At 33.9% G+C, this 27,164-nt stretch overlaps 2 protein-coding genes across 6 annotated transcripts in view; both read left to right on the forward strand.

The window, feature by feature from the left end:
• Positions 1-824: 824 nt before the first annotated feature.
• morf4l1 (mortality factor 4 like 1) lies at positions 825-12,281 on the forward strand. Of its 2 annotated transcripts, none has more exons than NM_001002604.2 (12): positions 825-1,047; positions 1,990-2,036; positions 4,248-4,315; positions 4,682-4,768; positions 4,930-5,010; positions 5,164-5,189; positions 5,394-5,482; positions 7,289-7,390; positions 8,715-8,803; positions 8,944-9,116; positions 9,693-9,777; positions 11,648-12,281. In NM_001002604.2, the coding sequence occupies exons 1-12, from the start codon at positions 1,008-1,010 to the stop codon at positions 11,730-11,732; spliced, it is 972 nt and encodes a 323-aa protein (NP_001002604.2). In that variant the 5' UTR covers positions 825-1,007; the 3' UTR covers positions 11,733-12,281. The 2 variants fall into 2 exon arrangements, with proteins under 2 accessions (NP_001002604.2, XP_017207404.1); XM_017351915.4 differs by lacking the exon at positions 825-1,047 and adding an exon at positions 1,121-1,641 and having other exon boundaries at positions 11,648-12,057.
• Positions 12,282-14,272: 1,991 nt separating this feature from the next.
• Positions 14,273-27,164, forward strand: part of uacaa (uveal autoantigen with coiled-coil domains and ankyrin repeats a) — a 36,456-nt gene continuing 23,564 nt past the window's right edge. For 2 of the 4 annotated variants that reach the window (XM_021474414.2, XM_073930309.1), the window contains exons 1-3: positions 14,273-14,415; positions 20,192-20,319; positions 23,716-23,804. In XM_021474414.2, coding sequence (XP_021330089.1) covers positions 14,380-14,415; positions 20,192-20,319; positions 23,716-23,804 — 253 coding nt within the window. In that variant the 5' untranslated portion in view covers positions 14,273-14,379. The remainder of the gene's footprint in view (positions 14,416-20,191; positions 20,320-23,715; positions 23,805-27,164) is intronic. The other 2 variants (XM_073930308.1, XM_073930310.1) reach the window with 1 other exon arrangement.

Genomic DNA, 27,164 nt, shown 5'->3' on the forward strand with positions numbered 1-27,164 from the left:
TGTGTGTGTGTGTGTGTGTGTGTGTGTGTGTGTGTGTGTGTGTGTGTGTGTGTGTGTAGTGCTGAGCATAATTAAGTACACACATATGTGTATCCAATTGTCAGTGAATATAGGCAATGTATTGTGGTGCATTTAAACGAAACAAATTTATTAAACAAATTTATTTAATGAAATAATATTTTAGTCACCAAACATAAATTTTTTTAAAGATAATACAATTAAATTCAAGCAAAATATGGCCCCAAAAAAACTTACAACCTATAAAAAAAATATTATTTATTTATTTTTCTCTTTTCTTAAATTTGCATTTAATATTTTTTTCTATAACATAAATTTGGCTGTACTTATTTTTGGACTGTTATCGTAAGTTATTTTGTTAGATAGGCTCCAGATTTGCTTCAGTACTGACTAATATAGTATAGATTCCTATTAAAAATATGAATTTAAAAGATAGATTTGTGAGGGGTGTACTTATTTATGCTGAGAACTGTGTGTATGGTATGTATGTATGTATGTATGTATGTATATATATGTATATATATATATATATATATATATATATATATATATATATATATGTATATATATATATATATATATATATATATATATATATATATATATATATATATATATATATATATATATATAAACAAAAGTCGTGTACACCTTGCATAACCTCAATTGTTTTGTTTTTGGTGCAGCTACCCCTTTAAATTTTAACAAGAAATAAAAACATAAATTATAGAAGAGGCGTGGCGTAACGTTGAAATATATCTGCATAAATGCACTTATTTACATGTATTGCCGTGAGTAGAGCACAACTTCTGTCATTCGTCAACAGGGGCTGCTGGATAAACGCTGTTTATTATGAGAGTCACCTGACAAGGGCGCCAGTAAAGTGCGTCATAGGAACGCAGCGCGGCGCCTTCACCCTGCGTGAATTAAATCGGAGCTGGCAATGCCTGGATTTGATTTTCCAGCTATTTTTATTGTTTAATCTGTGAATGGCGCCTAAACAGGACCCTAAACCTAAATTTCAAGAAGGTAAGATGCGCTTTGTTTCATCCACGAGAGTCACCCGTCGATCGGGGATCCTCTCATTCTGCCGTGCAAAGGAAGCGGGCGCTGCCGCTGCACAATGGCGCGCGCGCACGGCGAGCTGTCTGTTACAAAACACTTTTTAGCTGAGAGTTGCCGCCTTTAACTTGTGCAGAGTTGTTCATCACCTGTCAAGCGAGTGCATGATCGCACGTTGGTGCTTTTCGTTGCATCTGACAGCCTCTGCAGACGCACACAGCGGCGTGTTCCTGAAACAAAACATTAGCTGTTGTCTATGATGTAGCCGTTAGCATACAGCAGGCCTTGTTTACAGGAAGCGGCCATTGCAGTATTGAAGTCCTGGCGGGAACAGTCATTTACTTATTTGAAGCGTAAAAACAACGACGTTAGCTCGGAGCTGTTCTAAAACTGAAGTCGATAATGAGCAAAGAAAGGCTATATTATTGCATTAAAATGACCATTAGCAATTTTTGATAACTGAATGAATCGTTCTATAGAATCGAATCTTTAGAACAGTGTTCTATTCTGAATCTGATTCCTGAACTGGGACTCTAATATGAGTTAATATTGTTGGTGATTGTAAGTAAACGCATATGTCAAGTAAACAGTCAGATTTGATGTATTGTTTGACTATATAAGCAGGTTTTAAATGTGCGTATTTCTCGTTTGTTTAAGTATTGTGTATTGAAAATGCTAATTATATTTTGGTTATAATGAGCTTAATTATGATTCAAACAAACAATATGGTAAATATACTGCAGACTGTTATAAATCTACTATACATTTAAAACATTTCTTTGTTGTGGCATTTTCTGAAAGTACAATATTCTGTGCCCACACACATATTTGAATATGTAACACTTCTATTTTATTTATTAGCCCATTAGTGGATGTCATTGTATATTAATATTTCTGATGTTTTTTCAGGTGAACGAGTGCTGTGCTTTCATGGGCCATTGCTATACGAAGCTAAGGTACCTGAATCATTCATGCCATTATGCATGCTTCAAAAGGCTTTTTGATATTTGTTTTCCTGAAAGCAGTACCTGAATGGCATTACATTTATAGTGTAAATGTAGTCATGTGTTTGTAGTGGTTTTGTTTATCATATTAATGCTTTGGTATTGTTTTCTGTGTCAAGTAAAGGGATTTGTTTTTGTATAGTTAGCCCTCTACCCCATGGTGTTGCCATATGGCAACATAATACCGTTAATTTTTGCCAGTGCCACTGTTCTTCTTCTTCTGCCAGTGTTTCTTTAAGACCAACGTTCTGTTTGTTTTTTTTGTTTTTTTGTGGTTATTGGAAAGAGAAGACCTTAGTGTAGCCAATGATGTGCTTCGGTTAAGTCACATGACGTGCAGTGTTTTTCTGTGGCTTGGTTTCTGTTAGACTGGCGTTTATTTTGAATAGTTGCTGAAAGCAAATGAAAAAGTCAATAAAATCAAAGCATCAACCCATGCCAGATCCACAAACAAAATCTGAGACATCACATCCAATAAGTTATGATGACATATTCACAACTCAAAAAGATTTTGATCAAATTAGCATTTTGTAAGTCGATCAAATGTATGTGCTAGCAAATGGAAATGCTGTACAATAGAGGAATGTGCGATATTGCGATAGATTAGCTAGCTAGGTCAGCTCAGCTGTGGTCTTTAAAGTTGTAACAATAACAACATGAATGCTAGTAATATAACGTTGATTAGTTGTATGTTAATGGCATTTGCTTTATGGTTAAATCTAATTTTAATGGCAGTGCATTTGATTAGATATAAATACAAGGAACAGTGTATTAGTGAGGACCACAATGTTCTATAGTTAGTGAAAGAAGAAAAGGACACAACTGGCTCTTCCCACAGATGAACGTGAGGATGAGATGGTGACAATGAGAATAATGCAGATTGGACATTTGATAAGAGCAGTGATGAAGTCAGTTTAAGTTAGCTAGCTCAGAGGTGTATATAAGACAGATGTAGTAAAGTATATAGTTTAATATATAAACATAGTTTGCTGGTAGCAAAAGTTTATTTTGATGCATCTGAATATTTTAGACTTATTTATTTGTTATAATATTTACTAGAGGATATATTTATACTTTCTGTATGTTGTCTACATGATAATACAATATTATGTTAAAAAGAATGGACTAAATAAAAAGTTTTGGAATATCAGTTGAAGTCAGAATTATTAGCCCCCCTGTTTATTTTTTTCCCCAATTTCTGTTTAATGGAGTATGTTTTTTTTAACACACTTCTTAACATAATAGTTTTAATAACTCATTTCTAATAACTGATTTATTTTATCTTTGCCATGATGACAGTAAATAATATTTGACTAGATATTTTTCAAGACACTTCTATACAGCTTAAAGTGGCATTTAAAGGCTTAACTAGGTTAATTAGGTTAACTAGACAGGTTAGGGTAATTAGGCAAGTTATTGTATAATAATGGTCTGTAGACTATTGAAAAAATATAGCTTAAAGGAGCTAATAATTTTGACCTTAAAACTGTTTTAAAAAAATCTAAAACTGCTTTTATTCTAGCCGAAATAAAACAAGTAAGACTTTCTCCAGAAGAAAAAATAGTATCAGACATACTGTGAAAATTTCCTTGCTCTGTTTAACAAAATTTGGGAAATATTTTAAAAATAAAGAAAAAATAAAAGGGGGTTTAATAATTCTAAATTCAACCGTATAAGGTGTCATTTATAAGTTCTGTGTTAAAGCTTTTAACTCTGCAACACCAATTAAATAATTTCAAACAACAAAATTATAATTCATAAGGAAAGTTCTACATTTTAAATAAAGTTAGATCCACTAATGGATGTTGTTGTCATATCGCAGCATATCATAAAGTACCTCAACTTCTCATTTCCCCAGATCTTTTTTGCAGCACTTCAAGTTAAGCCAATCCAAGAAAAGAAAAACAGTCAAATACTTTTTTTTTTTATAGAGCTATCATGATGCGTGCAGTTGAGGGTTAACTTTGTGTAATTTTAGGTTTTTCCTTTTACTAAATGATTTTTATTTTATTCCTATTTAGATTTTTATTAAAGAGCTATACCTTTGGGCAATATTGCCATCATGATATTTTCTTTTTGTTTGTGAAAGATAGTTTAAATGTTGTTTCTCCAAAGATGTCAGAAAGATGATTCATTAATCATGTATTTTTTTATGTTTTACAGTGTGTAAAAATCAATATCAAGGACAAACAAGTGAAATACTTTATTCATTACAGTGGATGGAATAAGAAGTAAGTCTGTGTATTTAAAATGCTCACTTAATTGCATTGATTTGTTGTTTACTACACAGGTTATAGACCATTTTGAGTGATGTGAACAAAAACAATGGTTCCAACGTATTTCCTGTTTTACATTTTTAATTTCTTTAGCTGCCGAGAATCCAAAAACAACCACATATGATAGCTGTTTTAATATTAAGTTATGATTGAGTTGCCACTTGTTACAGTTAGGAAAAGGTTTGATAAGCAGAAAATGTTCATGGGCCGATTACATGACCACATTGAAATGGTCTATACCAGTTGAAATTGTAAATGTAGTCTACAAGTGACTTATTTTTAATGATTTATTTTAAGAAAGTGTGATCAATGTGTTTCTAGCTGGGACGAATGGGTTCCTGAAAGCCGTGTGCTCAAATATGTGGACAGTAACCTGCAGAAACAGAAAGAGCTTCAGAAGGCAAATCAGTGAGTGAAAGAAGTTTAATTAAATGCCACTGGAAGTGCTTTATGCCTCTCTTTATTATTCTGTTTCATTGCTATTTCAATAGACCGATTTTATACAATCTGTGATGCATGTTTATCTATTTGATGAGAGAAGAATTAATGCAGAACACACTGTTTTTCAGAGACCATTATGTTGAGGGAAGGATGAGGGGTGTCGCACCGAGCAAGAAAATCGCTGCTGTGCAGCAAAAAAATGTAGATGTGTGAGTGTTACTTTGTTTGCTCGTAGGGTTGAATTGCCCTCGACTGCACTCAGCTTCTTGCTTCATCAAGAATTTTTAAAATGAGCTGTCAAAACTGCAAACTCATGTTTACTGGTGCATTTTTAACCAAGGGCTTTCTATTCATTTCACTAGAAAAACAAAGAAGAACAAGCAAAAGAGTAAGTTTCAATTCTCTTTACAAATACTGATGCCTTGCAACCTGTCAGAAATGTTGGATTAATGTTAATTAAATGTCAATAATTTCTCAAATCTGTCAAGATGTAGTGTTTGTTAACAAAGATGTAATCACATTAATACATTTTTCACTGTAGCTTCGTTATTGACTGTTACTGATAAGAATCTGTGTGTTGTTTGCTTCTCAGCGCCAGGGGCTGGAGAGGGCACTAGCACTGGGGACATGCCTCACCCCCCACGCAAGAAGAGGGCACGTGTTGACCCGACTGTGGAGAGCGTATGTCACTTCTAATCTTTAAAAGCCAATGGTCAATATTTAGAGACTTACTCATTTTATTTCCCCCCAGGAAAGCGTTTTTACCCTCTTAAAATGCATGTTGTATAATCAAAAAGACATATTTGCTTTTTTTTTGTTGTATGCGTGTATGAAATATTTTTTCATGCCCTAAAGTGATGCTTCACACAAAAATGTACTCACCCTTGTGTTGTTGTAATGCCAAATACCCTTATGAACCAGCAAAGGAGAGAGAAAAACCCTGCTCTGTCCATTCATATACAGACAGTAGCTATGTTTTTATCTAAAGTCAGGATTTAAATGTACGTGAAAAACTGAAATATCGCATAAAAGATGTACAAATAAAGAAGAATTTTCATTCAATGAGTCAAAGAGAACAAAATTGTCACTTCCTGATTAACTGTTGCCAAATATCAACATTAAAAACGGAATTTGCTGCAGTAGGAAAAGCTGCGTCAATCTTTTCTTTATTTAATCAATTACTTGCGTCTCAGAAGCAAATGCTGACATGCAATGAAGTGTTTAGATAGTAATTTATGTGCAATTTTTCTTATTGAATAAAAAGTTTATCCTACTCCGTTATGTGCATGTTTTTTTTATGCACATTTTCAAATTTGATGCGAATCTTGGCGTTTTCCATCAACCATTTTTTACGTGCGTATCCAAAATACTCATTAAATTGGTGGATGGAAATATAGCTAGTGAATACCGACCAGCATCAAGCATTAAACTAAAGCATAATTATGGCTGGAAAAAGCGTACACATATTTAATAATTGACATGAAATGTGGATTAAAATACAATATATGCCCCTTTCTGAGGTGAATATACCTGTTGTGTTTGTAGCAAATACACATTTTAAAGTATTGCATGAGAAACTAGTGTGGAAATGCCAAATCTCGAATGATATCTCCTTAATTTGTAAAAAAAATAAAATAAATAAATAAATAACTAATATATATATATATATATATATATATATATATATATATATATATATATATATATATATATATATATACATACATACATACATACATACATACATACATACATACACATATATATATATATATATATATATATATATATATATATATATATATATATATATATATATATATATATATATATATATATATATATATATATACACACACACATATATATATATACATATATATACACATCAACTTATTAACTTAAAACGTTTCATGCTTAAGGGATAATAAGAGAATACATGTCAAGATGATGCTTTTTATGTTTTATGAAACGATTTATTAGACCTGTCACTTCACTTGTATGCTTATCTTAGAACATCATGAACTCGCAGTTTCTTTTTTTAATACCCTATTTTTTTTTGTGTTCTGAAAAAGAAAAACAGACATGCTGCATTGCAACAACACCAGGGTGAGCAAATAATGACAATCATACATTTGCAAATCAGCCCCACACAACATATAATAAACCATTAAGAATGTGTTGCTAATTTTACAAAAACCTGTTCGGTTTGCCATAATACACGGATACTGTACCTAGTAACATATTAGATTCTTTGAACAATAAATAAGTGAATATGGCATATGTAAGACTTGTTTTTTTTTTTTTTTTTACATGCTTGTGGTGGTAGGTAAATGGAGAATATACCTAATGCATGGTTTGTCTTTTACACATATTGACAAGATTGACAAGTAAACAATATTAAAAACATGATTTTCTCCAAAGAAGGGTCTTAACAGATGCTAAGAGTGAGGCTGTTTTTGATGGCCTTGCTGGTTTTGTGTGCAGGAGGAGACTTTTATCAACAGAGTAGAAGTAAAAGTAAAAATTCCTGAAGAATTAAAACCATGGCTGGTTGATGACTGGGACCTGATTACGAGACAGAAGCAGGTAAATAAAGCCTCATTTCATTCTTAGCGTAATCCAATTCCTGCTTTCCTCCTTTATTGAATATATTGATAATATGGAATGACAGACCAAAAAAAGGGGGATGGCTCTAGGGATGCAAAGATACACGGATTTCACTATTAACCGCGATTTAATTCATCACTGTTAATTAATCGTAAAGGCTTTTTAACACCGTGTGTCTGCATGGAACAAAACTGCTGTAACTAAACAAGGATATGCCAACTGTGCCCTAGTTTAAAGTTCTGAGCCTTTACACAGGTGAATACCCGCACACACTAAATTAAAGGTTGATTTTAACTATGGCTGAGGCTATTAACTAAGGAATGTAACACATCCCTTCTTTTGCGCACACAAGTTTGTTATTTCCAATAGAGTTATTTAAGGGTCCTTTTCAGATGCAACTAGTTGAAAGAATGCTGCAAGTGCATCGCGAGTCACGAGACTAAAACTGACCGCTCAGCTTCATACTTTTGTATTTTTTTTTTCTTTGGAGTAGAAATACAAAGGAAAATAGGCTACCAAACAATTTTGTAATGTGGTTGATCAAATGTACTTTTTCGACAGTGGTCCAGCAGTCTTTGACTACATTTGTTTGGGAAATTCTTAGCTAATATATAGCTTAGATTTTTTTTAGAGAAATACTGTTTTTGTTTATTTATTCATTTATTCGTTGTTCTGTCATTTATTTTCAGTGTAAAATTATTACTTGTATCCAAACGACAAAAACATGATTCACTTATTTATAAGTCCAAAGAGAAATAGACTATTGTTTGTTTTTTATTATTAGTTTGTGCTGTGTTAGATGGATACTGAGCAGCAATAAATAACACTTTAAGGAGTGTTCATAAGAAACTAGTATTGTTTTGGAATTAATGAATAATGCATAATAATCGTGATAACCGTGTGATAATTCCTCAGACTAGAATCGTACAACCAAAATCTATAATCGTTGCATCCTTAGATGGCACTGTATAGTCAATTTATTTGTTAAAATCCGTATTTAAAACCTTAAAATGACATTTAAATCAAATATTTTAAAGATGCTTTAATTTAAAATGTAGGCTTATTTATATCTGCTGAAGCATCATTTCTCATTTCTATGTATTTTAACTTGACAAACTACAATAACTACAATTTAAATGGGAAAACATGAGGTAATGGTATAAATCAGGCATATGATGAAGTTTTTTAACTGTGTGTTTGCCAGAATTTTGAAAATTGGTCATAGAATTATATTTTGAGTTTTAAAATGTACTTTGCGTGGAAAATACATTTTGTTTATTAAATTTTTTTGTGTTTTGTTTAGCTTTTTCACTTGCCTGCAAAAAAGAATGTGGATGCTGTCCTGGAGGACTATGCAAATTACAAGAAATCAAGAGGAAACTCTGATAACAAGTGTGTTTGTATACCATCGTCTTATCCAGTGTAATCAGCTAAGAAGTTATTATATGTAGTAACTAATTTCTTACATTTGTTATGTTATATTTATCAGTTTTTGGAGAGACACTCATACTGTATGCTTGATCCTTTCTCAGGGAATACGCCGTGAACGAGGTGGTTGCTGGAATCCGAGAGTACTTCAACGTGATGTTGGGCACTCAGCTTCTCTACAAGTTTGAGAGGCCGCAGTATGCAGAGATCCTCGCAAACCATCCAGATACATCCATGTCTCAGATCTACGGAGCACCGCACTTGCTGAGACTTTTTGGTATGACTTTAAAAGCTATATTGTGTTTTGAAAGCTTACTAGCTGTATACCTGGTATTTTCCCAGGATGTTGCTAACAACCAAATAAATACAAATATGCAAAGAAAACAAATCTAATTGGTATACAAATGAAGTTATGTGTAATAAAATGAAATGATGCAGAGAAAAAGTATTGAACGCAATAAGGGAGGTGTAGAAAGGCAGTAAAAAATCTCTGAAATCTCTCTATAGTTATTCAGCAACCCACTGCCCTTCATCATTGTAGATTAAAATGTGTTTTGAAAGCTAGCTAACTGTATAGCAAAGTCCATTTCTAATATTTTACAGGACACTAAATGTTTAATTTGAGCTTTGAATTCTATAGTAGTTTTTTAAAGACTATAGTAGCCCGGTCCCATAATTTAATCCTCAAGGCTTAATCGAACCTCAAACGCAGCAATGAAGGTTTGAATGAGTTAAAAGAGCTAAAAAATTAGTGGTTGCATCAAAGAGAAGGTTTAGTTTTTCATCACTGGTAATTACATTCATGTTTAATTTTAGTAATTGATGATATGGTCTCTTTCATGTCTTTTGCCAGTGAGAATTGGAGCAATGCTGGCCTACACACCTCTGGATGAAAAGAGTCTAGCTCTGCTTCTCAGCTACCTGCAAGATTTTTTAAAGTAAGGAGAATTGATTTTAATTCTTCAATTGTGACATGGAAAAATTCAGCAGCTTTATGGGGCTGTTAGTGAGATAATGTTTGATGGTTATTTTCTCTGCCATTTTTAATGAAGCTGGGCTAATGTCAAGCAGTGCAGATCAAGAAGTGTGTGTATTTGTTTGTCTCTGTGAAATTTTGGTAGGGCAAGTCAAAATTTAAACCACTGACTTCACTGAGCCAGTTGAAAAATGCTTGACGTTATCTGGCCACTTTATTAGGTACACCTGTCCAACTGCACATTTACACAAATTTCCAATCACATGGCAGCAACTCAATGCATTTAGGCATGTAGACGTGGTCAAGACCTGCAGTTCAACCGAGCATCAGAATGGGAAAGAAAGGTGATTTAAGTGACTTTGAAAGTGGCATAGTTGTGCCAGATTGGCTGGTATGAGTATTTCAGAAACTGTTGATCTACTGGGATTTTCAAGCACAACCATCTCTAGGGTTTACTGAGAATGGTTCAAAAAAGAGAAAATATCCAGTGAGTGGCAGTTCTGTGGGCACAAATGCTTTGCTGAGGGCGGAGGTCAGAGGAGAATGGCCAGACAGGTTCTAGCTGATCGAAAGGCAACAGTAACTCTAACCACTTGTTACAACTGATGCAGAAGAGCATCTCTGCATACAAAACATGTCAAACCACACCGGGTACAGGAGGACCAGACTGGTTGCCACTCTGTGAGGTAAGAACAGGAAACTGATGCTACAATTCCCACAGGCTCACCAAAATTGACCAACAGAAGATTGGAAAAACATTGTCTGGTCTGATGAGTCTTGATTTCTGCTGTAACATTCGGATGGTAGGGTCAGAATTTGGCATCGACAACAGGAAAGCATGGATCCATCCTGCCTTTTATCAATGATTCAGGCTGGTGGTGTAATGGTGTGGGGGATATTTTCTTGGCACACTTTGGGCCCATTAGTACCAATTGAGCATCGCGTCGGCGCCACAGCCAACCTGAGTATTGTTGCTGACCATGTCCATCCCTTTATAACTACAGTATACCCATCTTCTGAGGATGACGTGCCATGTCATAAAGTGCAAATTATCTCAGACTAATTTCTTGAACATGACAATGAGTTCACAAATCGCCTCCACAGTCGCCAGTTCTCAATCCGATAAAGCATCCATGGGATGTGGTGGAACGGGAGTTTAACATCATGGATGGCAACTGACAAATCTGCAGCAACTCTGTGATGCTATCATGTCAATATGGACCAAAATCTCAGAGGAATATTTCCAGTACCTTGTTGAATCTATGCCACAAAGGATTAAGGCAGTTCTGACGGCAAACTGGTAAGCACCTAGTAAGGTGTACCTAATAAAGTGGCCGGTGAGTGTATACACTATGATTTAACTTAAACGGTTTGTTAATTAAAATATGTGAATTTTTCATTGAAAGTATGCTACTGTTAAGTGTTTAAGTAAAATTAAATGAATTCCTTTAAATAGAATAGGACTAAACAATGAATAAATAGTATAAAAAGATTATTCGAATCTCAAAACGAAAATGAATGCTAAACAGGTGAATAATTAATCTGATATTCTGGTCCAGCCTTAATACTTCCACATAATGTCAAATATGGTGTTGAAAATCAATATATTTCTAAGGTATTTAAGTTACATTTTTAGTATTGGGACAACAACATCAATTCATTTTATTGTCTTCCTATTATGCTCTTTGGAAAGACTTTGAGAAATGAAGTGATTTTTAAATTGTATGTATGCATTTGTTTTTGGATGGATGTAAACCAAACGTCAGAACCTGTAAAATGGCAAAATAATGGCACTTGAAATGAATGTAAAATATACGCGTCTCTTGTTTTAGGTATTTGGTGAAGAATTCATCGTCTCTGTTCAGTGCAAGTGATTATGAGGTTGCACCTCCAGAATATCATCGCAAAGCTGTGTGAGGTCGGAACCTGAGAGGACGTTTGGTGCTACGTTCTGATCCTCATTTTATTTTCATTCTTTTAAAAATATCCATTCATCGGTCTTGTGGAAGATCGTAGTGCCCACAACATCACATAACATTGGTTCGTGTGGCTCACTCCTCTAAGGATCATGTCTAAGAAAGTATCCATTTGGAAAGATGCTGGTAATGGCTAATTGCTCCCATTTTATCGATTCACATTTGGATTGTTATATTGATAAACAGAACCTGTCATGTATAGAAATGCTGCATTTTGTGTTCTGGTTAACCTTTTTTTTATGTCAGTCAATAAATTGTCCTTCTGAGCTGCGACTTTGTTTAATAGTTTGAATAGAATAATCTTTAACTACATGTGGACTCTAGCCAGTGTTCATTGGAAAGTTCAATAGCTTTGAGGCTGAATTATGAAGGTTATGTAGCCAGAAGAAAACAATGTTGTGCGGCCGCATTAAAGCAGAGACTTTGAACTTGGGTCTAATTTGAAAATTTATAGACTTAAAGTTTGATTAAAATACAACCCTTTTTTACTTAAGTGTGTACAAATCAATGTTTCTTAATAACAAACTGCAAATTATAAGTACCACACTGCTTTCTAACTGATTTAAACAGTTAGGACACTTGTAGAACTGCTTTTCGAGAAACACAATGACAAGGCAATGAATACATGCTATTTGGGAGGCTGCTGTTTCATTGAACATATTTTAAGGGCAGAATGAATGAGGTCTTTCAAGAGGCTCATGTTTGAAACAGGTTTGTCTACTGCATTTGGCGGTTTCCCAGGTTTTAGCTATAGCATTAAACTGACAAACTTTATCCCAAAACATGAAGTTTAATACATTTTTTATTAGAAATATCAGGATGAGTTTTATTGCTTAGTGTTTTTTAAATCTGTTTGTGTGTGTGTGGAGATGGCTGTTACATGATACCACATAAAGGATGTGATTCATAACATGCTCTAGTGGGTTTTTAGTAAAAAAAGCTGTAAAAAGCTTTGGGTCACAATTAGAAATGTTTTTCTTAATCATTTTTTCAGCCCTAAAACGGTTTGAGGTTCAGTGACCGTAAATCAAAGGCTAACGACGACAACTGCTAGTCAACCTAACTCACTTTTCTCACGCAATAGGTGTTTTTTTCATATTTGTTTATTCACTAATATGTAAGTGCTACTACAGTAATATTTTTCAACTATAGACGGTTTAAACGTAAAAGTCTGCAACCATTCTAAAAAAGATAGAAATCCGTTCAGATCCATTACTAACCACTAAAACTATGGAGTCAGATCAGTCTCAAAGTAAAACTTTTACAAAATATAATTCATACATCCACAACACAATTCATGTTTACCAAGTACAATTTGTAAGTTCAATCCACAATACATAAATACACAAATATAATTTGTAAGTTCAAAACATGACACAAATATACAATTTCAATTCCTAAGTTCAAAACATGATTCATAAATACACATCCAATCCATTTGGTGAAAATATTAATGTATTTCAATATATACGTACGTGTGTATGTATGTATGTATGTATGTGTGTGTGTGTGTGTGTGTGTGTGTGTGTGTGTGTGTGTGTGTGTGTGTGAGTGTGAGTGTGTGTGTGTGTATATATGTATATATATATATATATATATATATATATATATATATATATATATATATATATATGTGTGTGTTTGTGTGTGTGTGTATAAGTATATATGTATATATACATATATACGTGTGTGAGTGTGTGTATATATGTATATATACATACATACATATAGTTGAAGTCAGAATTATTAAACCTTCTTTGAATTTTTTTTTTAATAATTTTTTTAATAATTCTGACTTCAACTGTATGTGTGTGTGTGTGTGTGTGTAACAAATTGTGTTGTATTTATGAATTGTTTGAATTTTTTGATTTTGTAAATAAGAAATGTGCTGTGCATGTATGAATTTTTTCTTTGTAAGTGTATTATTTTTGAGACTGGTCTGCCTTCATACAAAAAACAGTACTTTTTACTTTTATTTTGTATGCATTGGTACATAATTCATATTGATTATTAGAAGGTAATAAAATACAATATATATAATACTTGATTGATAATTGTAATTTGCATGTAGATACAGTATATATGTATAGTAAAGTAAAAAAAAATGTACTAGCTACATTAACCCCACGTTTGCAATATAGATAAATTACGTAGCCTACTTTATATTATTGGGTTTATTTTTAACAAACCACTGATGACGCAACTGAGTTTACAAGTTCGCAAACCGGCCAAGCCTGCTGACAGTATAACTAGCAGCTGTACCCAAAACAAACAGTCATTGTGTAGCAGGTTTTGAAGGCATCCATAGAGTCTGTGGAATCTGTAGCCCACAATCATGTGAATTAGCTTTTCCACGGAATGAGCTTCACGCGGAGACTCCCAGCCGGCGCTGATTGGCTCGCTCTTCCACAGCTTTCCCGGTGATTGGTTCGCGGGGGTGAAGCGTCAGGTCTCAAGCAACACAGGCTGAACCTTGCTTGTATCAGAGGGTGGAATAAAAGTTTGCAGGCAAACTTTTGAGTAGAGACGCAGATTTGGACTTCTGGACAAGTGCACTGGTTGGGCGTTGTTACTGTTAAACTGGAACTATGAAAAGTTTCAAACAACGGCTTAAGAAAAACGAGGTAAACGTACAGTGACACACAGGTTTTACTCTGTCGAATAGCTTGTCAAGACTTTGGACCAAGCCCATAACATGACCTGAAACCGAGTGTGTGTGTTTGTGTAGAAGAATGGAGCTGTGGGTGGTCAGTCTGAATGCGGGTGAACTGTTTCATAATGTTTTGTTGAACTCCAGGGATGACCTGTTATGTCGAAAGAGATTAAGACTTGTCTGACTCGTGATTGTTTATCATATCTTTCAGAATTACGTGATTTTTATCGCTGCATTACTTTGGTTGACATTAGCGATTATCTAGAAAGCCTTTTACGCTCGAGTAAAACTAGCACAGATTGTTTACTGTGATAGAATAGTACTGTAGTTGTATTTTCATAAATGGTATGTGTAAACTTATTACATTTGCTGGGGCAATTTGTTTCTTGCTGTCAAGTGTTGGAAAAAAATAATTTAGGTCATGGATTTTTCACTTTCAGTAGACCTGTATAGTATGGTATTGACAAGCAAACCAGTTTAGAAACCGTCTAACAGCTCCAGTTTTGGATGCTATTCACCACTTTACTGAACCAACTTTAGAATCTCATGTGTGTATGTGAATTTATTTTTTCTTATAGTGGAATTTGATTTATCAAATCTAAAAAAAAAATTATTGTTAGTAGTGCTGGTCAAAAGTTGTACAGTGCCAGGAAATACACGAGCAATTCCATGCACATGTCAACCTTTTCATGAAAAAAAGTTACAAGCAAAATAGTGAAGCCGTTTCTACATTCTTTGGTGAAAGCAAGTGTTTTATAGTGCTTAAAATACTCAAAAATGTCTCTGTCAATGTTTTCAAAATATTATATTTGATTTAGCAAAGTCACACGAGTGCCAGTTTCACATCCGTAACGAAGAGTTGTCACATCCATAATGAAGCTTTTCCTCATAAATGCATAAATGTCACATCCAATCAATAATTTTTCTTCCATAATGAGCAACTCTTTTCCTTTTGATTAGCATTGTTTCGTTTGAGTTGTGCAGTTTAATTCACAGAATTTCTATAAAGTACCATGTATACTGTAAAATCGCAAACTTTTGGTCACATCTGTAACACATGTTTATTTTTTCTCATTAAAATCTAAAAAAAAAATGTTTACAGATTGATATTTTTCTGATCCCACATCTCTGGTTGTTTTGAAACTATAAACAGATGTTTCAATATAATAATAACATATAATAATTTATGTTTACAATCTTTACAGCAAATGTCATATCCATAATGCTGGATTTGCTCACAAAATAGTTGTTAATGTTTTTTAAACACACATAAATTGGTTGTTTTTTTATATTAAAATTATTTATTTGAGTAATAAAGTATTTGAAAAATATTTCAACATAAAACAGAGTTTTCTATGTAAATCATTTATTCCAGATGTTCAAAGGTGAATTTTCCGCATAATTACTCCAGTGTTTAGCATCAAATCATCCCTTAGAAGCCGTAAGTCAAAAATAAGCAACATGCTACTGGGATATACAGTCCATAGATTTATGCTCATTGGATGCAGGATTTCTTGATTCCTAAATAACTTCAACACCCTAGAACAGTAGTTCTCAAACTGCGGTACGTGTACCACAAGTACGCGGAGGAATGAAATATGTCATGTACATGCTACACACATTTTAAAATGTATCAAAATAGATGCATATAATACGTCATATATGACATATAGCCTATATTTCTGAGGTAATCTGCCATGTTTTTTAACTTTGCAGAGTTGTATCTGCTTTACTGGGCCTACTACATTACTGTTTTTCAATATTGCTCATTTTGGTGGTACTTGGAGAGAAATATTGTAATTTTAATCACTATAGGTCTTTATTCTCACATGGCTTTACATAAAACAACTCACAAATGCACCGATGCATTGTGGCCAACTAGCTCTCAGTGTGTCAAAAAATAGACAGACTCATTCCATTTAAACAATCAGTTGGTCATGTGACAAAATTACCTGGTAAGTGTAAAAATATATTGCAAAATGAAAATATTCCTAAATATAAATGATATCCAGTCATTTCAATGCATTATTTGAATAACAAAGAGAGAGACAGAGAAAACAGACTTAGAGATCCAGATCATTGTAATTGAAATATTATAATAAATACAACATATTCAAATAACAATTAAATCAATTCTTTAAAAAAATACATACAAAAATATCTAATTTATTATATAAACCTGAAAATTGAATTACTTTCAATGTAAAGATCTAGAAGGAATCTTTTTATCTTCTTATTATTGACTTCAGATCAGGTTCAATTCCAGTTATTTTCAATGTACAATTCGTTTAAATAGTGAATTCGATTTTTCATCTTTATTTGTAATGGATTTTATTTTTATTTCGATCTACTGCTCAGGTGACTTCAGTGTGGTTTAGAATCTTTGTGTCGTCTGACCATTAGTTATTAGTCTAGATAGACATATCGCATTCTAGTAGAGACATTACAATCTCATTGTGTAAATGGGAATTAATTGATAATGCCATGTTTGTAATTTTGATTATCTTTTCATTAGTTGGGATGTTCTCTGCTCCTTTTGTGGGAAAAAAAATTATTATTATAACAACGTTCTCACAGCCAGCTCAGACATTATTACTCCCATAGGAGCACATAATGTTTTCCTGTATAGAGTCGATCCCTTTGTATAATGATGATTTGTGTTCACAGAAGTATGCATGCTGCAAATTTGGAATATAAGTTGCATCACGTTGGTTTAAATTAGTTCCACCATGCTCTGAATGACTGCTTGGCTCACTGCAGAGTAGCTGTTGAAAGTGAAAGATCCACATAGGTTTTCACAGTATTAACAGTTAGTTCCAGTTCTCAGTTCTTTTGCACTCCATCGCTGGGATTCATGTCTGAGCACACTGAATTGAAATAGAGAATATTCCAAAGCCATACATTTTAATTATTCATCACTGTATTTTTGAGTGTCTTTGTTCTAATTGCTGATGTTCTGATCTAATACAATTAGTTATTACATTTTCTGTAAACTATCAATATAACAACTATTAACTAATTATTTCAAATGAAAAATGAACTGGCTTTACTGTCACTTTTTTCAATTTAATGAATCCCTGATGCATAAAATATTTTCATTTTATTTATTTTTTTATTTAATTTAATTTTATTCATTTTCTTTTTGGCTTAGTCCCTTCATTAATCTAGGTTCGCCACAGTGGAATAAACCGCCCACTTTTCCAGCATATGTTTTATGCAGCAGATGCCCTTTTAGCCGCAACCCAACATTGGAAAACACCCACATGCTTACATGCACTACAGCCAATGTAGCTTATTCAATTTACCTATAACGCATGTCTTTGGACTGTGAGAGAGACCGGAGCACTCGAAGGAAACCCACACAAACACGGAGAGAACATGCAAACTCCATACAGAAATGCCAACTGACCCAGCGAGGGCTTGAACTAGCGACCTTCTTGCTTTGAGGCAACTGTGCTGTCCATTGCGCCACCGCGCTGCCCTTTATTTTATTTTATGATTTCTCCAAAGATAAGATGACACAACTGACATCATTGATAATAATTGGAAAATGTTTCTTGATCACCAAACCAGTTTATTAAAAGGATTTCTGATGATGTGACACTAACATCTGAAATCTGAAGTAAGTTCTGAAAATTCAATCTTGCCGTTTGCTCAGCATACACCTAGTACGTTGCTCAGTACACCCCTCACAAGTCTATGTTTTAAATGTATATTTTTAATAGAAAGCTATTCAATGCTATATTTGTGCATATACATTAGACTAGTCAGTACTGAAGCAAAATCTGGAGCTTATCTAACAAAATAACTTCTGATAACTGTCCAAAAACTAGTAAAACCGAATTTATATGTTATAGAAAAATACATTAACTAAAAATTTAGTTAATGTAATTTAGTGTAATGTAATTTTAGATTTTTTTTTCAATATTTTCTTGAATTTCATTGTATTATCTTTCAATTTCTATTTTCTTTGTTTGGTGACTAAAATATTATTTTAATAAATATATCGGTTTAATAAATCTGTTTTGTTTAAATGCATCAAAATACATTGCCTATATTCACTGAGAAATGGATCAAAATATTCATTTTCAAAATGGGGTGTACTCAATTATGCTGAGCACTGTATTCACATAGAAAACCAGTTATTGTGAATTATAATACTATATCATATCACCCCTTTATTGCATAGCTAGATGTATATATTCAGAGTTAGGTTGATTATTAACTTCAGAATTTTTATTGTTTACTTTATTTTTCAACTTATTTAAATGTCATTCTTAGTTCTTATAAGGGCTGCATGATTTTGGAAAAATCTGACATTGCGAGATTTTATTTTATCAGCGATATATCACAAGAAAACCATCCACAATATATCATGATATTTGTAAATGAAGAGGGAAAAGTTATAACGTGCTTTTTTTTTATTAACAGCACAAATATTTCTTAGAATTGCAGCATTGATTTCAGTTCGGTCCACCATTACGAGCAGTGCATATCACTGTTTTGTCCTGCCCTAATTTTGAATAATCAAATGTAATGTAAAATGTAAACACTGTACATTCTTCATTGCTGATGAACTATAACTAGGAAAAAAGTTTTTAGACAAACTTAATGGGGGCTTGAGAAAGCCTAGTCTGAAAGTTTGAAGTAGCTTTAACAATTAAATAACTGAAGTAGTTTTTAAGCAGTTTGAAAGGTTACCAAGTTTTTAGTATGAATTAGCATGTCACTAGCATGTTTCTAGTATAAACTAGCATGTTGCTAGTATGTTTATAGTATGAATTAGCAAGTTTCTAGTATGATCAGTAAGTTTGTTAGTATGTTTTTATGGACTGGTATATTGTTACTATGTTTGTTTCTAGTTTGTTAGTATTTTTCTTAGTACGTTTCTAGTGTGTATTAGTATGTTTGTTAGTATGTTTCTAGCATGGATTAGTATATTGTTAGCATGAGTTGATATGCTAGTATGTCCAATGTAAAGTCAATGGCAGTTTTTTTTTACAATGGAGGTCTATGAGTCTTTTGCTAAGGTGCTGTAAGTGGTTGCTAGAGTGTGGCTAGTAAGTTGAAAGGTCATCAGTAATTGGCAGATTGGTAGTCTGAGTTAAATGTGCCCAACCATAAGTTTGTATGACAGTCTGGCGCAAAGTTATGAGGTCATAAAGTTTGGTCCAATGTTATGTCAATGGGACTTTTTCAAATTTTCCAGTTCAGTTTTCAGAAAACCACAAGTCTGATCAGTTGGAAAAAATATAGCAACCAGAGTCAGACCATTTTGGAGGTTTAATGTTAGTTTGATGGTTGTAGCATGAATGGTCTGGGAGGAGATGCTTATAGAAATTAGTCTTAGAAGAAGACTGAAGAATGATAAGTTTATGTAGATTATGTTGGCTGTCTCAAGCCACCATAATAATTCTAACTCCACATTGCAGATGCTGGGATGTGACTATTACAAATGCACACATTGCGATATTGATGCTGAAACGATATACTGTGCAGCTCTTGTTCTTGTGTTGATATGTATGTATGCACTGTTTATAATCTGAGCTCTGGGAAGAAAACCCTACAAATAAATGCCTTTGTGTGTTTGCGTACACGAATAATGATTCTAACTTCTTTTAGTAACATTAACATATCTTAATAAATTCTAAATGTTGACTGGTAATTTATACAACATAGTCAACGTTTCATATTCAAGTTGATGGTGTGCACATTGTTTTCTAATGTTACATTTGCCTCTGTGTCAGAGTACAGAATGGGGAAAGTATGATGAGCGTCTGTTGAAGGCAGCAGAGACTGGCGATATAGAGAAACTCACAGCCACACTCAAGAAAGGAGCCAACCCCACCAAACTAGACCCAGAGGGCCATTCTGTGTAAGTACCACTTATGACATGAAGCTAAATTGCTCCACTGTCTCCAATCTCTTAACTAAGAATAATTCACTACGGAAGTAAACTCGATATTATATGTATGCAACAACTGAGACAGTTTTTTTTTCTTTTCTTTTTTCTTTAGAAAACTAATTTTAAAATAAGTCAATGCACTGTGCGGTTTTGTGTACTACTGAGCTCATTCCTGTTTTAAAGTGGCAAAGTCCCCTGGGAATGGCTCAGGAATCAAGTGGTCTTGTGATCTTCAATTTGACATGACTCTCTAAAACGCTTCTTTTTGCTCCCTGCTCTTTTATATGCATTTCATCCCTGGTTTCTTGCAACAAAGATAGCTTTTTTAATAAAAGTGCAAATGTCCAGCCAAGGGATAAGGGAGGGATATTGATAGCCGTATTTTTGTGCCCTCATCCTCCCCAGCAGTGCACAATGCTGTGATTGTTTTTTTGGGATTTGTTTCCAGAAGTGGCTTCTGAATGAAAAGCACAGAGTCTGTTGCACTCAGGTTTTGTAGTGTTTTCCTTCTTTTACATTTGAATTGCCTGAGCGATGCCTGGCATATGCATCCTAGCCGAAGTCTTTACTGCTTGAAAACAACATTGGTTTCAGACTTAATGCTATTTAAATGCTCCTTCTGCATTGGTTTCCTGTTCTTCTTTCATACCCTCAGGCTTAAGCTTCGTAGAATGCCCTGTTTGCTTTGCGCTTTCCTTTATTGTATAATTGACAGAGCTGTAGGACTGCTTTTAGAATCTGTAATAAGATATTTTCGCCATGGACTTGACAGACTCTAGTGAAAAAATGCTGCTGTATTTTTATAAGAGTACAAAATGATAAACAAAGCACACAAAACAATGTTGAAACATGAAACTTGAAAGAAGTCATTTAATTGGTTAATTTAGAATCAAGTTGATATTAGGCTTCATGTGATACCTAGTCTTAGAATAACTTGGTAAGACGTTTCTTTCACTTTCTGTAATATCACACATTCCGTTTTGTTATATAAAGGTATTTGGTATGAATAAAAACAATGTGATTAAGAAGTTTAAAGAAGTAAATTGATTCATGTTCATTTTTCTTCTATCATTAATTATGTTGAGAAATGTTCATTGCAGTGATTAAATATTTGCCTGGTTTTGACTAAGACCCAATCCCAATTCTATTTTTGTACCCCTACCCCTTCCAATTGGCCCTTGAAACTGAGGGGTAAATTTTGAAGACTTTCCCCTTCACACTAAGAAATGGGACAGCACTACAGCACCTGCACAAGTCATCATATGTCATTGCGGTCTCATTCTTTATATGAGATTGATGATGGTGACTGCTGTAGTTATTCCAGTTGCATTATTTTTTTTTCATTTATCTTCAGGCAATCACTGAAGGCATCATGTTATAATAACAATATATTGTGGGAATAACATCATAACTGTACTGTGTATTTACACCCTGGCCATATTTATCCATGTATTCAAATGAAAACAACATTGACATTATAGCAGACACTGTAAAAAAACTAATTCCCAGCCACTAGACTTTTCTGACAGGGTATTTGAGTGTCATCGAGTGTCAGAATGTTGTGGGATTGCCATACAGGAGTTATTATTATGAATTATAGATGGCAAAATGGAAAAAAAAATATTTTAAGGTTAAAAAAAAACATGATGGTAAAACACAGACACCGTTATGAATGTATTAAAGCATATACTTGTTTGCTGTAAAAATTAATAACAGTGACAAAAATACTGATTTGTGCATCACTTTACCTCCATGCAGCCATGCTGTTGTTGAAATTTTCTTACGCCGTGGTTCTGTGGTCCTGAAAAATCTTTGTTTCGAGGGGTACCGTATCTACCCCTTCCCCTTAGGCCTACGCCTTCAAGATAAAGAGAGTTGGGAAACCCCTACCCCTTCATGTGAACATTCAAAATGAGGGGTAGCGATAAGGGGAAGGGCTAAGGGGTAGAATTAGGATTGGGCCTAAGACTCATGAATTTATTTTTGGTCATGTCTCATGAGACATGACATCGTGGTGACTTAGCCATATCTCTAAAAGTTAATTTAACTCTCATTTTTTGTGACATCAACTTCAAGTTCGGAACATTTGGCTTTGTAGCAGTTTTAGATCTCAACATTTTGTATTAAAATGTTCTAATTAAAATAATGAAAAATGAATTAGCTTCTAGAAATTAGTGATTAAACGTTTTTAATGTAATGAGTAGCACAAATGCCTTGATACCTCATGCTGTTGATGTTTCTATTCACTGCAGATCTCTGTATGTGTGCGTGTATGTGTGCGCGCGCATGTATACAAACATTTGCTGGTGCTCTGTGATTTCCTTTAAATGAAAAAAAAAAACATTCAGATTTATGAAAATAAAAGTAAATTTTTTTGTCTGAATAGTCAGGCAGTAATCCATCACATCACATACCAGCACTGGATCCCATTACAGTGGAGCTTTCTAGCACATAAAAGCAGAGTATCAAAAGATGTTCCACAGAATACAACAGAATATAATATATCATCAGTAAAAGCTGTCTAACGAAATTAGATGTTTGACAAAATCATAAATTTGAGACACAGCACTGTGCAGTGCTGATAATAATAAACACTATTTGCTGTGTTACATGCAGACTATGATTTTCCTATTTTTCTTCCTTTATCTTTTCTAGTCAGCTGTTTTTAAAGCCGTCTGTTATTCATTAGGTGTGTCAGATCACATGACAGGATTTCAGTCATGTTTTCCAGTCTTTCTACTTGATAATATTTTTCCGTCAAACAGAACATATGCATTTTCTTGCCCTGATATTTGCAAGTAGACATAATGGAACAAATATGTGATTTTTATTTGTTCTAAGTTCCTACATATTTTATTATCATTACTTTTTCATTAATTCCAATGAGATATTTTTCACCTTTATAACTAAATCCCACATCTTGTTGATCCTCCTTTTGTTCTACCAGCAGTCTCTGTGATCTAATAAACTGATGTATCATGCCTGCTTTATTTGGGATTAGGCTTAAGGAGTGGTTATGATGACTATTATGTTGAAACAGGCATTGGCTGCCATGTTGTTGCATGTTTCTTTAATTTCTCTTGGCTCTTAATATATCCACGTCATTGGCAAAACCCTGAATTTCACACCCATGTTGTAAATTCATATTTTGCATATTTTTGTAGAAGTATGATAATAATAACCTGTGTAAATATCAGCATTTTTATACACTAAAATGGTATATACTAAATATACCAATGCATATTACTCATGTTGTATTTCTATATACAAATACGGAACACTGTATATAGGCATATTACTGAAAACAGTATTACTGATTGTAATCATGCTTGGTAAGTCATGAATTTCCTTGTGTTATTTTTAAAGGTTTCATGTTGCTGCTGGAAAAGGCCTCATTAATAGTCTTAATGTTTTTCTGGATAATGAAGTCGATGTGAAGGCTGTAGATGCTGCCGGTAAGATTTCCTGTCTCTGCACTTCTCCTCTTTAATGATTGCCTTTGAATACACTCACATAAAAGTGCATATTTAAAGTTGATTTGCATATGGTGTTTTTGGGACAAACTGCAGAGTCATAACACACTGAAAATACAAGTTCCAAAATCTAAGTCGAAATGAAGAATAGGAAGCATTGTTTAGGTTTTTTTGAATAGTATTTTGTGCTATATGTAGGTCACTATTCAAGTCATGAGAACTCTTTTGTGGAGATGACCAGCTGGTCTTGTTTCCACTAAAAGCACAAAAAAGCTCTTTGGATAATCCTTAAATTATGCTAGAGAACATGATGATTCACTGACAAGGATTTTTGGCCAATAGAGCAAATTTGGAATATATATTAATTTGGATTACTTTAAATGGTGAATTTTGTCAATACAGTATTGATTTTATGTGCATAAGCTTTATTGGTTATAGTTGTAAGATGTGTGTACTTAAAGTAATAGTTTACCAAAAATTACTTCATAATGTATTTTCCCTTATGTGGTTTTAAACCGTCATACGTTTCTTTTTTCTGTTAACCACAAAATATTTAAGATAAGATATTTTGAAGAATGCTGGTTGCGGGCACTCATTGACTTCTGTCATCTCGTTTATCCTACTATGGAAGTCAATGGGTGTCCGCAACCAGCAACAGAAGAAACAGAAATAGGTTTTGAACAAGTAAAGGGTGATTAAATAATGGCTGTATGTTTATCTTTTGGGTGAACTATCCCTTTAAGGGCTTGGTTGGCAATATTGTGTTCTTGTTTTAAAAGAATACTTTTGTAAAATGTTAAATCTCAAGTCATGATCAATATTTTAGTTGGCTTTTTTCTGTTGATGAATAAACTAAACATTTAGAGGCTGTCTGCCATCTAATACCATGAGACAATGTATAAACCTTGAAAATTTTATGATTTAATAAAAAATGTTTTAAGAATAAATTAACAATTAATGCATCACAGCATGTGTAAATTCATATGTGTGTGTGTATATAGCAAATATAAAGCAGCATTTTGCTAAATATTTGCACCATATAACACGTTCATTACACAACTTTTTAGTGAACTTTTTAAAGAGTTTTAATAAATCTTCTATAGAAAAAAAATACTGCAGCCATAATTTAAATGCTAAAATCTTTCTAAAATACTTTAGTTTAAATACCAATCATCACGGTTAACTAGTGGCTTATTACTTGTCTATTATTAAGGTATTGACTGTATATTCTACATCCCTTTTCTACATTCCTACTACCCAATCCCTAAACCCAGCTACCACCTTAATATATATTAATAACCTGCAAATTAAGAGTTTATTGAGCTACAAATAATAGTTACTGTAAGAGTTGTACTATAAAATAAAGTGACTAAAGTGCCTCATGAGCAGTGTAGGGGGTAACACATTACAAGTATTACGGGTTGCATATTAATCTTACCTTTCTAAGTATTCATTCATTCATTTATTTTATTTTCGGCTTAGTCCCTTTATTAATCTAGGGTCGCTACAACGGAATGAACTGCCAACTTAAGCCTGATTTATACTTCTGCGTCAGGTGACCGGCGTAACCCACGGCGCAGGCAACGCGCGTGGCTGTGCATTTATACTTCTGCGCGCTGTCTCTGCCGGTCTGCATTAACACTTCCGAAACGCTAGTTGGCAGTGAGGTGTAAATGTTCCTCTGTGTCAAGTTTCTTCGCTACTTTTTTGCATTTCCTGAACACTTCCGGGATGTACAAGTGGCTCAAACTCGCTCATTTTGAGGCAGGAACCGGCGGACGTGCAACAACTTTAACTATGAGGTAAACACAAAACAAAACTTTCCATCCGGAGCTCCTTCACGGGACTCCACACTTGTAAACAATCGCTCGCGCGGCGTCGCGCCATTCGCGCGCCTCTCGGTCCCGCCCAGACTCGTCAGCGCTACCAAGCCGACCAATCACAGAGCTTATGCTACGCGTCGTTGCGACGTGTAGTTACATTTTTTGAGAGGTGCACGTCAGTGACGGCGATGGCCACGGCGAAGGGCTATGCGTCAGCGCCGTAGCATACGCCGGTGTTTGACGCAGAAGTATAAATCAGGCTTTATCCAGCATATGTTTTACGCAGCGGATGCCCTTTCAGCCGCAACCCATCATTGGGAAACATCCACTATAGACATATTAGCCTGTCCAATTTACCTATACCACATGTCTTTGGACTTGTGGGGGGAACCAGAGCACCTGGAGGAAATCCCCCTGGAACACAGGGAGAATATGCAAACTCCACACAGAAACGCCAACTGACCCAGCCGGGGCTCAAACCAGCGACCTTCTTGCTGTGAGGCGATTGTGCTACCCACTGCGCCACCGTGCTGCCCCTTTCAAAGTAACTTTTTTTAAGTTTAATTAATTCACTTCAAAAAATAAATTGCTTAATTAAAATGAAGCAATAAAGAATAAAAGTCACATTGAATCCCACCCGCAATGTGAAAATGCAGAAACAGGCAGAAATGAAGAAAGCCTTACATTTCTGTGATGGAAATTCTCATTAATTTAAACACATGAATGAAAAGGAAAAGGGGGTTATCTGAATGGATAGTGATTTAACTTCACTAATGAGACAAAAAAATTATTATTCTTCATATTAGGCATATTAAGATTCTGGTGGTATGATAACCTTGGACAAAAATATCATGGCTTCACGGTATTGTGATTACTGCTCTAAAATATGTTCTTTTTTTAATGTCTGTGTAAAAAAAAAAAAAAAAAAAAACATTTTTCCCTTTTAAACAGATTATATTTTATTTTAACAGACATTTATAATATTTTGAAGCAGTAAACATGTCAGGCTGAATTATTAATTGACTTCTGCTGTCTTCATTTATTTCAAAAACAGATTTTATTTTTTTTACAATTTAAAACCGCATCTTTGGAGATCTTTTCTGCTGGAGATTCTGTTGTCCTAAAAATTGTAAATAAAAACCTTACACATACCTTAGGAACTGTATTGCAGAAAATTTTGCAGGTTTTAAAACCTTGACTTTTTCAACCGCGGTATATCTTGAATACGGTTATCGTCTTATGCTTACTGCATATACAGCATGTATAGCTCAGGAAGTTTTCAGAAAATAACATTATCCTACCTACATTTTTAATGTGTTTTTTTAAAGGTAAATAAGGGTTATACAATATATTGTTTATTGCAAAGCTCCTCTATTTAAAAATAATAATAAAAAAAGCTTGCAACTTCTGAAAGAGATCAAGCCTCAAAAAAAGTAACTCATGCAAGTAATGCATGACTTTCCATAAAAAGTAACTAAGTACAGGAACTAGTTACTTTTTGAGGAGTAACTCAATATTG

Source organism: Danio rerio, chromosome 18 (genome assembly GCF_049306965.1).
Source record: "Danio rerio strain Tuebingen ecotype United States chromosome 18, GRCz12tu, whole genome shotgun sequence".
Taxonomy (NCBI): Eukaryota; Metazoa; Chordata; class Actinopteri; order Cypriniformes; family Danionidae; genus Danio; species Danio rerio.